Genomic DNA, 13,136 nt, shown 5'->3' on the forward strand with positions numbered 1-13,136 from the left:
AGATCATCCAGCAACTGTTTAGTGCCAATCTGGTAACTACACTCCCGACAAACGTGTTCCCGCTTAACAACAACACTGCTCGGGACTCCATTTGGCGATGATGCCACAGTGCAATGCCAACAGCATCTTGCGAGACTAGGAGCCCCCAACACCTAAAGTTGTGGTCAATTGGTTAACCAAGCTGATTGAGACACCTGTTGAATAGGAAGTGTGCATGATCCGCTCGCCAAGGCAAGTGGAGGTGGAGAAGATGAAGAAGAGGTTGGCTGCAGCTGAGTCCTCCCAAGCTCGTGATGAAGATGAGCCAGCCCCTCCCCCAAAAAGACCAGCCACTTCTAAGCCTAAAAAATGGTTAGCAAAGAAAAGCCACTTCACTCCATCCTCTGCCGCCAACCCTCCCAAGAAGGAGCTAGAGAATGAAGATGTAGATGACGCACCCCTTGTATAGTGCCATTCTCGAAAAAAGGCGACAGTCCCAACTGAAGCCACTGTAGTGCAGGAAGGATCCTACCAAAAGAGGGTGATATCCTTGCCAACCGCAGCGCCCGCCAACCAGGAAGCAGATGTTGCCATGGAAGACAAGATGTGGGACGTCGCCTTCTCCTGGGATGCCAGTGAGGAAGAGGAAGAAGATGAGTGAGAACTCAATCCTTCCTCAACTCTTTCCAAGATTTCATTTATTATTATTGCTTCTATCATGGAATTGACGCCCTGCTTCTTGATGTGCAGGGAGGAGGAGGTCTCCCAGCGTCCGAGGAAGAAGGCCCGGCAAGACCCAGAGAGCAATCCCGCCCCTGGTAATGGTGAGGGCGCAGGCAACTCTTCTAGCATTGCTAACGTGACTATCAACGATGCTTCACAGGCAGGAGACCCCGAGACTGTCGCTCAAGATCGCCAGGAGGAAGAGCTCCAAGAGTCTTCCCCGGGAAGGAATTCTCCCGCTAGGACTTCTCCGGCAAGAACTTCTCCGGCAAGAACTTCTCTGGCAAGAACTTCTCCGGCAAGAACTACAAGCGAGGTCATTCATGATGCTGATGTAGCAGCAAGGACAACCATTGAAGGAGAAGAGGAACTAGTACAAACCACCATTCCAGGTGCCTTCCCATAGCTTTTCTCTTCGTGACTTGTCAACTTGACGCATTGGGTGTTTGTTGGACATTTTTGCCCCTCACTTCATGAGTCACTTCCAAGTGGGACCCACTCAAAAAAATAAGAACAAAACCCCATCCACGCACTCACTTGCTTATAGTAGGATCCACTGAAGAAAAATAAAAATAAAAAACTCTATCTCTCATTTACATGTGGGTCCCTGGATTAGTCTCACTAATAACCCTAGTGATAACATGCTAGGATTAAGGCTAAACTAATTAATGGGCCCCACATGTCATAGGGAGCCCACTGCTCCTAGTCAAACCACCGACATTAAGCCATCGCCGACCATACGCCACGACACAAGGCATGGGAAACCTGTTCCCGCGACCAAAACCACCAGTGATTCATCATATGCGCTCCTGGGCTCTCTCCGCATCGAATGGAGGTGGTTGGGCGAGCAAGGGCGGCCGGAGTGTCGGCCATGGCCGAGTCCAGCGGCGGGCGCTAGTCGAAGCTTGGTCACAGGTGGCTAGAAGGCACAAGGAAGATGTGGTAGAAGTCCATCGATAAAGAGGATCACTGCGAGCATGCCTGAGTGGTAGAAGGGGCTGGCTACGGCCGAGAGCGAGAACATGGACCTTGCCCGCGGCCGCCAGAGCGAGGTGCCGTGGGAAGGTGGCTGGATTAAGAGGAAATTATAGGTGACATGTCTGGAACATTCGAGATAGCATATGGATCTCCGTGACGGTAAGGGGGCGATGGGGGATCTCGGATGATATCAAATCTAAGACAATAGTCGGCGGTCAGAGGCGGCGGAGATGGTGTCGGTTCCGAACTTGCAGAGCACCCGAGGTCGCGATCTTCGGTATGGTGACGCTCTACTTATGGCGGGGCTCAAAGACATGGTTGTGCGGCGACTCGGCGTCATTGGCCATGGGAAGGGCGACGCCCAGGTGTGCGCGCGGGCAACATGCCCTTTGCCTCTGCAGAGGAAGAAGATAACCAGCCAGTGGGCTGGGTTGGCTGGGCCGTCCTATGCCAAAAGGTAAGCACTTGCACTCTCTTTTCTTTTTCAATTTCTGCTTTTTTTCAGGGGCAAAAATTTCAAAAAAACGCCCAAAGAACGGTCAAAACCCTTTAACTAGACAGTAACGGCATGAAAGGACATTTCTATAAGTGCAACTAACAGCAGAGGGGCAAATTAAAGCATGCTTCGAAATTAGGGGTAAATAGGAGTAGTGGGTTCGAGTTAGAGGCACAAATGTAAATGTCCCTAGAAAATTATACTAACATCTACAACACCAAATTAATTTCGTTAGATCTGTCATATAATATATTTTCATACTATATATATTTGATGTTGTGGATATTAGTAAATTTTCCATCTACAACACTAAGTGTTACACATGATTTAGATCTTTAGTGTATTTAATAACACACTACAAAATATATTTAACAAAAATGAAACACTATTGTACATCCAAGTGGCAGTAATTTAATTTTGGAGGGTCGTTAAAATGTACTCCCTACAAAGTTATACTAAAGTTGAGACACTTATTTTGAGATGGAGGGAGTATTTTATTATTCTGCTTACATACAACGATTTAGTTTAATGAAAGAGTTTTAGGCCCTGTTCGTTTAATCCCATCCCCGCCGATATTGGGACAAAACCCGGCCAATCCACGTGGGTTTAGCCCCGGCCGGGGTTGGATCCCGGCTTGTCTTATATGTGTCTTCGGTTGGACCCAGTCTGGACCAAATCCCTCTCAAGCCGCGTGGAAATCGCAGGGAAATGACCCACGCGGCCCATCCCATGGAAGCAAACCTCTCGAGAAACGTTACGCGAGCTCTCGCTCTTTCGCCCCGACCTTCTCTCCCTCACTCCATTCAGCGACGGCGGCGCCGGCGCCCGAGATGCTGCCGGAGCAGATAGCGACGGAACGCTTCCTCCTTCCCCTTCTTCTCCCATACAACATTCAAAGGAAACGGCGCAAGCTCGGCGGCGACCCGCACAGCCGTGGAGCCCGGCCGAAACCCTAGCTGACTTCGACCAATCTCCCCCGCCGCCTCACGCCGGAGAAGAGGAGACAGCTGGCCAGAAGACCTTCAGGCTTGTTCTCTCTTTGTCTCTCTCTGAGATTCTCCCCTGTCTACTCCCCCTTCTCTCTCTATCTGCAGCTAGGGATAAACCGAATGCATAAAAATCGATATGGATTGCTTGGTGACATGTATTTGTTCCGTGAGGGGATTTGATGCAAGGTGGGGGATCACCCAATCCTCTAGAGGATTAAATCCACTAGAGGATTAAACACTATTGAACCGAACAAGGCCTTAAGGGGCGAGTTCTCTCAAACTAACCTTATGTAAATAATTAAAACAGAGAGTGGTATATGTGAGAGTATTTGCTCAAAATAACTAGGAAATGAATCATGACAACTAACAATGAAACAAATACAACATAAGAATATTACCGAACATGCCATAACTTACAAGTCTACGATTAACACGCTAAAATACGCACATAGCACTTGAAAAATAAGAACAAAATAGTTAAATAAGTGTAATAATCAAACTGAGTTCAGCTAGCAGCTAGTAACATAGTAGTAATACTTATTATGGGAAGGAGAATACCATGGATGCACAAATTAATCGGTCCCCTAATATTGCACAAGTAATCATATAATCACTGGCAGGCCGTTTGGCCATGCATATTTATCGTCCATGGCTCGACGGTCCCATCTTGGCGGCGGGCGGCCGCTCGACGTGGTCCTGCCCGAAGGCCCGAATGTGATCCTTGAGCGAGCGCTTGTGCTTGAAGTCGGAGCCGCAGGTGCAGTGCCACCGGCGGCCGCAGTTCTTCTCGTGCGTGCGCCAGTCGCCGCGCACGGCGAGCGCCTTGCCGCACTTGCGGCAGAGGAATGGCTTGGCACAGTGCCTGCGCTTGTAGTGCGTCTGCAGCGTCCGGAAGTCCTTGAGCGGCCACGCCCGCGGGTGGTCCACGTGGCTCCGGCACCCCGGCGCGCAGCAGAAGCACGGGAGCCGGAGCATCGCCGCCGGCTGCGTGCCGCGGAGGGAGTCCGGCCCGCGGCGGTACTGCGACCCGTGTCCCCACATGTGCATCTGCATGCATCATATCCTCAAAGTTAACTGCACAATCATGATATTCAGCAATGTCACTCAAAATATGTCAAATTAATTAGACAACAGTGGATGCATGGATCTATCGGTAATGCTGTCACCAGACAGACATGGTGCCTTTCCTGGGGAAGCAGCTATAAATCCGTGTACACATATGGATGCATCCACAGTGCAACTGTGCAAGGCAGAATGGAGAGAGAATTTTCATGGTACCTCTCTCCCTCTCTCTGAGCCTGGACATGCAGGAGGTGACAAAAATACGAACCAGGCACGACAAAAGCCAGGATAGAATGATGGGAGGAAGCCCTACATCTGTACTGGCCCAAATGTTCGAACTAACAACAAAAGGAAGTACGAATTAACCAGCCTGCCTAGCTGAAACGCACAAAAGGCCCCAGTCTCTACACTATAGCCCTCGTCTCACAAGCTACTACCACATCACGGATGTCCCCCCATCTTCTGCTACAGTGTATACACCGATCAAGATTCCCGTAGCTACAGATCCGTATTTGTTATGGTGATCATGCATGCATGCAACTGCAGGAAAAATGATGATCTTGGACATCAGCTGCCATGTAGCACATCGATCAATCGAATCAATATCTTCTACTAGCTTGTAAATTAAACTTAGATGGATGCATATATGAAGTCTAGCTAATTACCTGCAGGTTGTTGTATCTGCTGAAGGTCTTGCAGCACACCGGGCAAGCGAAGTGAGTTGGCCCAATGAGGATCTGTGTTAGAATTATGTCGAATATTATTGTACAAGGTAGGTTACAGTTGGACTTGGTTTGGACTGTGTGTAGACAGGGTAGGAGTTGTGTCCTAATAGGACACTTGTATCCTAGGCCTCTCATATATAACGAGGGTAGACACACGATGTAACCTATGCCAACATAATAGCACAGGCACGCGGGGGAGCCGGCGGCGTGTGCCGGCGCCCGGGCGGCCCGGGTGCGGTATTGTGACGGTGTCATGGGGAGGAGCGCCCGTAGTCATGCCCCGGGGATGTAGCCATATCGGTGAACCTCGTTAACAAATCTCGGTATCGTGCTTGTGTGATTGCTTGATCCTCGGTAGAAAGACGAAGCGCCTCGGTTTTATTCTAACAAGTGGTATCAGAGCAAGGTTGCAAGGTCTGAAGGTTGCGGATCGTTGATTTAGAGGAGAGCGACGAAGACCGGCGGCTGTGGAGGTACGACGTACGTGCAGCAGCGATCGGAGATCGACGCGCATAAAGCAATCAGAATCGGAGAAGCAGTTCACGGTAGAGTCGGCGAGATTAGAAGTTGCAAAAGATCGAAAGTGCGTGCGGCGGTAGCTGTGTTCGAGGTGGCAGGATCCGAGCGGAACACGTACAGCCAGCGGCAGCAGGGAGGCGGCTCGCGAGGCTCGACACACGCGTGGCCGGCGAGCTAGCGTGCTTTCCACGCCGATCGCTCGTTGGAGGCTGGGGCTGGGCTAGATGCAGCAGCAGGCCCATGGCACTCAGATGGCCCAGGCGCAGCAAGCTAGACACGCAGGAGGTCGATGAGGGAGCAACTTTGGTCGCTACACGTCTACAGAAGGAGCTTCGGTGCATGCAGGTGACAGGAGATTTGTTAAAAGGAAAAGCTGTGTTCGAGGTGGCAGGATCCGAGCGGAACACGTACAGCCAGCGGCAGCAGGGAGGCGGCTCGCGAGGCTCGACACACGCGTGGCCGGCGAGCTAGCGTGCTTTCCACGCCGATCGCTCGTTGGAGGCTGGGGCTGGGCTAGATGCAGCAGCAGGCCCATGGCACTCAGATGGCCCAGGCGCAGCAAGCTAGACACGCAGGAGGTCAATGAGGGAGCAACTTTGGTCGCTACAGGTCTACAGAAGGAGCTTCGGTGCATGCAGGTGACAGGAGATTTGTTAAAAGGAAAAGAGCAATCAAAAGTCAAGGGCAGGATCGAGGACACGTTGTGTATTTGGTGCTGTTTGTGCTAGTCAAAAGTACATGGAGTGCATGCATCAGGAAGATACGTGATGTGTAAGAGGAGGACTGGTGTTGGCTGTTGGATTGCGATTATATTCTCGTGGTTCTAGACAATTACAAGGAATATCAAGGTGTCATGGGCAGCAGGGATGGTTCCTGTATAGTTTAGATGGTGTTGGCATGATCAGCTTGCTCAGGGGACTACGACAATTGGCAGAGTTAGGTTTGCAAGTGTTGTCAGGGCCGTAGAGCATGGACGACGTGGACAAACAAATACAGAGTCGTGCGAGTCCTGATGGTTTTAGCGAGAGAAGCCATTAGGTGAGCAGCGGGTGATCGGAGAGCCACACGGCAGGAGGACAACTGGTGGGGCGTGGTCGGACTGATGGCTTTTGGTCAGTTAGAACGTCCTACGACAGAGACGACAGTAAATTGGCGACGTGCGTATAAGGCTTGTGGAGCTTGGAGCGCGTCGTGAGGGATCATGCAGACACAGGGCGTCAAGCAATGCACTAAGACGTGCGGGCGGACAAGATGCGAGGTGGAGCATGATTGCAGTCGGATAACTTCGGCTGGGTCGGACTAGACTGTCTGACGGATCGACGGGGATGTCGGTCAAAGCAGAAGACGGCGGTGATTTCAGCGACGACGACAAGGAGCGTGATGCTGATGGTGGCTGACTTCTGGAGCGTGGAAACACGTGGTGCGGGCCCGAGGGCTTGTGCGACTTCGACAAGACTATGGCGCAGGGTTGATTCAAGGCAGTGCACACATGAGAGAGCTTGAAGTCGACGGGGCGCGAGGGTGGACTGATCATCTACCATGGAGTCATGTTGAAGGTGGAGCTGGAGTATGATGGACGACTTCACTCTGAGCTGACGGAGGGGCTATGGCGGAAGAATTCGGAGAGTCGAAGCCTATTTCGGCAGGATAGCGAGAGACACGTGGATCGGAATGGGTACCAGTGGTCTGATGGAGACGTGATACTCGGCATCGGTCAGTGATGATCGGTGGTTCTCTGCAGTAGGGGTTTGAGTGGTGTGGGTTCGCGGCCCGGGAGACTCGACCAGGACAGCAGAGGCTCGACGCGGTGATAGCGACGAGGCGTGCGGTAAGCACGGGACACAGCGATAGGCCAGGGCATCGGTGGTCAGATATGTTGTTAGACAAAGTGTGCAGGGGGTGCTGAAGCAGTGTTGACAAGTACCGGATTCAAGTTGGTGACTGGGTCTATCGGTGCCGGAAGATGGACAAGAGTTGACCATGGAGAATCTGTGAAAGTGATGGAAAGTCTGAAATTGTCAAAAGCGGAGAGAGTACATGGCCATATATTCTGTGGTGTTCGGTGCACATGGCAAAGTGCGGGTGACAAGTACAGAAGGAGGTTGAGTGCTATAGCTGTGGTACATGCTAGAGACTATCCGAGAAAAGGGTGAGACAACTATGAATTTGACTCAGGGTGACACAGGGCGACGGTGAAATTCCTTCAAGTTTCAGACAGACAGTCATGAAAGAGCGGTGATGTTGAGTTCAGTTGGGAGCACAAAGTAGAGTAACGAGGAACTTAATTTTTTTTTCTCGACTGTTGACTGTGATGAAGACGAGAAGGGACTACAGTTGCAGGTGGAGTCACATGGAGTCTGGGAGTAGCAGCGGTGCTCATGGTGTATCTCAAGTCCAATGTACATGGAGGTTCGACGCACGGACGAATTCAAGGTGGTGAAGAATATTCACCAAGGTGGAGTTTGTTAGAATTATGTCGAATATTATTGTACAAGGTAGGTTACAGTTGGACTTGGTTTGGACTGTGTGTAGACAGGGTAGGAGTTGTGTCCTAATAGGACACTTGTATCCTAGGCCTCTCATATATAACGAGGGTAGACACACGATGTAACCTATGCCAACATAATAGCACAGGCACGCGGGGGAGCCGGCGGCGTGTGCCGGCGCCCGGGCGGCCGGGGTGCGGTATTGTGACGGTGTCATGGGGAGGAGCGCCCGTAGTCATGCCCCAGGGATGTAGCCATATCGGTGAACCTCGTTAACAAATCTCGATACCGTGCTTGTGTGATTGCTTAATCCTCGGTAGAAAGACGAAACGCCTCGGTTTTATTCTAACAATCTGAGCGGGGTAGGGATCCAATACTTGCCCTTGGTTAGCTTACCAGCGGCAAAGTACTCCAAACAGAGACCATCACCGGCGGCATCATCATCGTCGTCTTCCTCTTCCTCCTGCTCATTCGCCCTGCTGTGATCGCCACCACCACACTGATCTGGTGCTGTTCCTGTTGCGTCATCGCAACCACCATCACTCACAGTACCCCTTAAAAGATTAGGCGCGGTGTTCGGATTCGCCGGCCCAATTTGGAGTGAGATGTTTACATCCTCATCTTCCTTCTTAAGTTGATGATGATCATCGTCACTGGCATACCCACAACCAAGGATCTTGCTGTGATCATGGCTCGAAGGGAGGAGGCTCAGGAGAGGGAGTGCTTGTTTTGGGGGAGAGGATGGAGAGACTAGGCTTCTTTGGAAGGGGAAGAAAGGACGATCTATGTGAGGCCTGAGGAAGGTGTACGGGTTGGAGATGGCTAGATGCCTTGATAGCTAGCTAGATGCTTCCTAGAGTGGAGGATCGTCAAGGGGAGCAGTGAACCTGGGTGATACCTATTTATAGGGGAGAGGGAGAGGGAGAGGGAGAGAGAGAGAGAGAGAGAGAGAGAGAGAGAGAGAGAGAGAGAGAGAGACGTGTTTTCTCATGTGACCCGTGACATGTATGGGCTTCATTCGCAGAGACGTGCACTATGAACGGCTCATGCATTGGTGTTTTACAGGCAATGTAGTAAAAACGCCTTGTGTTGTAAGCAGTTCTTCGTTGTGGGGTTCCTTTTCCATGGAGCAATGTATGCATGCTCATTGGTGAACGTTCTCCATGGCTGCAGTTTGTCAACAGTGTGACGCCTTGTCACGCCAATGATTAATATTCTGTTATTAAACTCTGTCATTATTTATTGGATTATTCCCCTTGGTCGACAGAGCTATTTTGTGCAATTAGTCGACAGAGTTTAATAACATCACGCCTTGTCACGCCAATGATTAATATTCTGTTACATATCAACAATTTTCAACTGGATTCGGTTAAGTATGTGTGGAGTTAGTTACTCCCCCTCTCTTAGTTTTCAGGGCGTGTGCGTATTCCTAGGTTGTCAATTTGACCAACCTAATACAAGCCATATATTACGAAAAATATACCAATATAAACTTTCGATGTTTTATTTTTAAATGGTCTAATTTTTGTGTTATATAATTTATATTAAGGTGATAAAATTGGGAACCTAGATATACGCGTAGGACTTGTAAACTGAAACGGAGGGAGTATCATTTTTCAATCATAATTACAATTATTTAGACCTTTTCTAATGTATTGGTGCTTAGGTGAGGTGCTAAGTGCATTAAAAAATTTAACAACTAATCTCTCCGATGCATAGGTGCTTAGCTTTTGTAGCTAAGCTTCTCTCATTTAATTCTTTAACACTTAAGCTCCTTCATGCATTGATTGGTAGCCATTTTGTATAGGTTCACGTGCTTAGCATTGTTTCCTCTTGGGATCATCATAATGCTTTCTCTCCTCCTTAATTGCTCTGCCACATTATTTTTTTTGCCTATGTGACATCTTTAGCACCGGTACATCTTGGAGCACTGGAAAGGGCCTTAGATATGTGGGTCCCAACAGAAATAAATGCAAACCCTACTTACGAGGGTTGTTGGGCATATCTTTCAATATGTTGTCTTCAAATATTAAGTTATACAGTCATATTATAGGTAGTAGACCGTATTCATGTTAGGATTAAACACTCATCGTCATAAATCTGCATGTTCATACACATCTCTCGGAAGGCTATTTTTTAGTAATTCTTTGTAAAACGTAAAATTACAAAGTTCTTTTTGACGGCAATAAAAAACTGTAAAGTCTTATACACGTAATCCAGGGTATTATTTTACCAATTGCTCCGTTCTGGTTCTTATGTCCAATAGAAGATACCGTAGGTAAAACCGCTGCTGGCAGATATGATTGATCAAACAGTCCAAAATGGGTATACCCTATCCGCTACAGTAAGATGTATGTATACGTACTACAGATCAGATGTGGAGCGAAACCACAACAGCGTACGTAAGGCAGAGAGAGGATAGCGATCCAGCAGTCTCCACTGTAGCTACGTCAGAAGACAAGAGCACAATTATGATCTTCACTGGGTGCAAAAAGAAGTTAAGGAAAAGGTTTAAACCATCGACTGTTTGCTCATGAAGAATGAAAGACGAGATAGCATCAAAAGGAGCATGGGACCTAAAGATTCTTAGACACTCAACTATCGGTTGAGTTTAATTTGTGTTCATAGACATGAAAATATCTTTAAATCCAAAAACTCATACACATTTAAGTAAAACATAAAAACGAACAACGAATTGAAAATTCCCATATTATTAAGAATTGGAGGGAAAAGGTCCCTTATTACTACATAGTAAAAATATTTTAAAAAATGTACTTATAAAACTTGGAAAGTGAATAATTTCTACAGGAATAATGATACTATATTCGTACTAGCTAGCTAGTGTTAATTATTGTTCTGGGCTGAACATCAAACAGAAGATGCATGCTTCATGATATATATGCTATGGCTCTAGCCGTTGTCTTGAGAGAAGGATACAAGCCTCTTATTCCAAATTACATCTTTAGATCTACATATCGACGTAGACGTATGGTGCTGGCGGCATGGCCTACCATCCCTTTGTCTACAAACTGGCCAGAGAGAGCAATGGCCATGCTTTGCTTGACTTTTCCAAACCACCCTCGGGTCACAAACTTGTTCATGATGCCGGTCCAAAAGATTCTACTTGACGAAATGATATAGTTTTCCTCCGAACAATCAGTGTACTACATGGTCACACAAGCTCTGAACACACATCACATAACAGCTTTGCATTTCCGTAAAAAGATCGGTGACCACTGCAACTGACATGCGGGCCCCGGCGCGTAAACACGCATCACCATCATTATCATCATCGACACCGGGATGACGGGCTCCAAGGAGTTTCGTAGGAATGATCATTTGATTTGCTTGAGAAACATCACAGCGGGAAGGTGCAGATTATTACAGGCGGTGGTCATCATGGATATGGCTTAATTCTTCGAGAGTTCAACGCGGAGGGCAATGATAGAGGTGGAGGAGTCCCACGGGTCATTATTCCGCTAGCTGCATTTGGTTCTTCCAGGGGACGTCTCTGGCAGCACACTGTGCAACTGCATATAACTAGAAGAATGCCCGTGCGTTGCAACGGGGCCACATTAACTTTAAGAGTTCAATATTACGATATTGGCGACCTTTTTTACCATCAAATCCTCACACACACAGACACACACTCTCCCTCCCTCTTCCTCACTCTCTATCCCCCTCTCCCTCTCTTTCTAACACACACACATATCCATCTTATCGGGTACGGAACCATAATCCATCTATTTCACACATACACGCTAATGCATAACAATATGGATTATGTGTATTATATTTGCCACCAGAACTGAGGGAATTAATTTCATGAAAATCGACCAGCCAAAGCTCCAAGAATACGCGGACGAGGTGGCTCGGGTCGGCGTCGGCACCGTCCAGCGCGGGCCACGGGCCCGCTTCCAAGTGCACGTGCAATGCACGTCTTCACAAATATTATAACCAGATGTGAGAAATCACATGCATAGAAAAGACATTCTGATAGCAATCCAAATACCATACTCAATTGAATACCTAACCAGGACAATACTCTTATTTCTATGCGTCAGAAAAAATGGAATAGCAAAGCTAAGTATGCCTACATACGCTCAGATTATATATAAGAATGTTGGGTGAACAATTGCAACAAAGCACTAAGCAGCGATAAATTTAAATAAAAAATCCATTAGCTATGCAGGCAGCAGGCTTGTTACAACATAGAGAGATAGGAAAATGTCACCTCCAGTAATGTAGCGCAAAGGAGTGGAACGAAGCATGAATGAGCGGTTGTCTGTTCTTCTCCATGTACATGGATCAGCAGTAGAGGCCAAGTATATAAGTACTTGACTGAACTCCACTATTCGTGCACGGAGAGCCATGTCACCTTCTCGCCGCTGCAGCATGGGAGGACGGCTGGTTCACGTGACCCTCCAGCTGGGGGATCCATGGTGGCTGACCATCGAGCTCGAGGCAGAGAAGTTGAGGGCAGCAATGGCGAGATCCATGCCGGCCAACCGGGCAAAGAGGAGGTCGTCGGGGAGGGACACATCGGCAAGATCCGGTCACCACGCGACCTGAAGAGAAACAGTGATTTCCACAAGTTGTAGGCCAGCGGCGTGCTCCATCCCCTGCGATGGGGTGACCATGGTGGTGGCCACAGCTCCTCATGCTCGCCTCAATCTCGGCGACACACCCTTAGTGTAGGAGGCAGCAACGACCTCGATGAAATCATGGCCTCCATCCCGGAACGCATGAAGGACCTCGACCCCGTCGCTACTCCTCCCGCCTTAGCCGCACACGGCAGCGGACCGTGGGTAGGAGGGCAGGCGGCGTCGCCTCGGCTGACGGCAGGGAGCAGCATTGATTTCGGGTAGGTGGCATCGCGAGGACGGCCGCGGCCGCGGGGAAGCACCCCGGTCATGCTGCCAGGCCAATCCTTCTCCTCCAATCCCCTATCCCCGAAGATTGCGCCGCCGCCCCGGTCGTGTTGTTTCCATATATTATGCCATTTTTTCCTGTACCTAAACAAACGTGGGTGAGCGGATGGCAGGGTTTTGGTCCGCCCTCTAAAATTGCTAAACGCACTTTTGGTGAGAATTATTGTTATAAATGAATTCAATCATGTCGCTCTAAATAAATGGATTCAATCATGTGACTCTAATTACTTCGGATTGTTATGTGCACA

At 48.8% G+C, this 13,136-nt stretch overlaps 1 protein-coding gene across 1 annotated transcript; it reads right to left on the bottom strand.

The window, feature by feature from the left end:
• Window positions 1-3,669: 3,669 nt before the first annotated feature.
• LOC123114764 (zinc finger protein WIP2-like) lies at window positions 3,670-12,872 on the bottom strand. Its single transcript, XM_044536183.1, has 4 exons — window positions 12,761-12,872; window positions 8,317-8,779; window positions 4,893-4,971; window positions 3,670-4,212 (listed from the first exon to the last, which is right to left on the bottom strand). Exons 1-4 carry the CDS (start codon window positions 12,870-12,872, stop codon window positions 3,805-3,807), a joined length of 1,062 nt encoding a protein of 353 aa, XP_044392118.1. The 3' UTR covers window positions 3,670-3,804.
• Between the last annotated feature and the right edge of the window lie 264 nt (window positions 12,873-13,136).

Source organism: Triticum aestivum, chromosome 5B (genome assembly GCF_018294505.1).
Source record: "Triticum aestivum cultivar Chinese Spring chromosome 5B, IWGSC CS RefSeq v2.1, whole genome shotgun sequence".
NCBI lineage: Eukaryota > Viridiplantae > Streptophyta > Magnoliopsida > Poales > Poaceae > Triticum > Triticum aestivum.

Coding starts and splice junctions, on each gene's coding strand:
- LOC123114764 (XM_044536183.1), bottom strand. CDS start 12,872: ATGACCGGGGTGCTTCCCCGCGGCCGCGGCCGTCCTCGCGATGCCACC. Junction 8,780..12,760: donor CGCCTGCCCTCCTACCCACG/GTCCGCTGCCGT, acceptor CAAGGCATCTAG/CCATCTCCAACCCGTACACC. Junction 4,972..8,316: donor AAGTATTGGATCCCTACCCC/GCTCAGATTGTT, acceptor CGACATAATTCT/AACACAGATCCTCATTGGGC.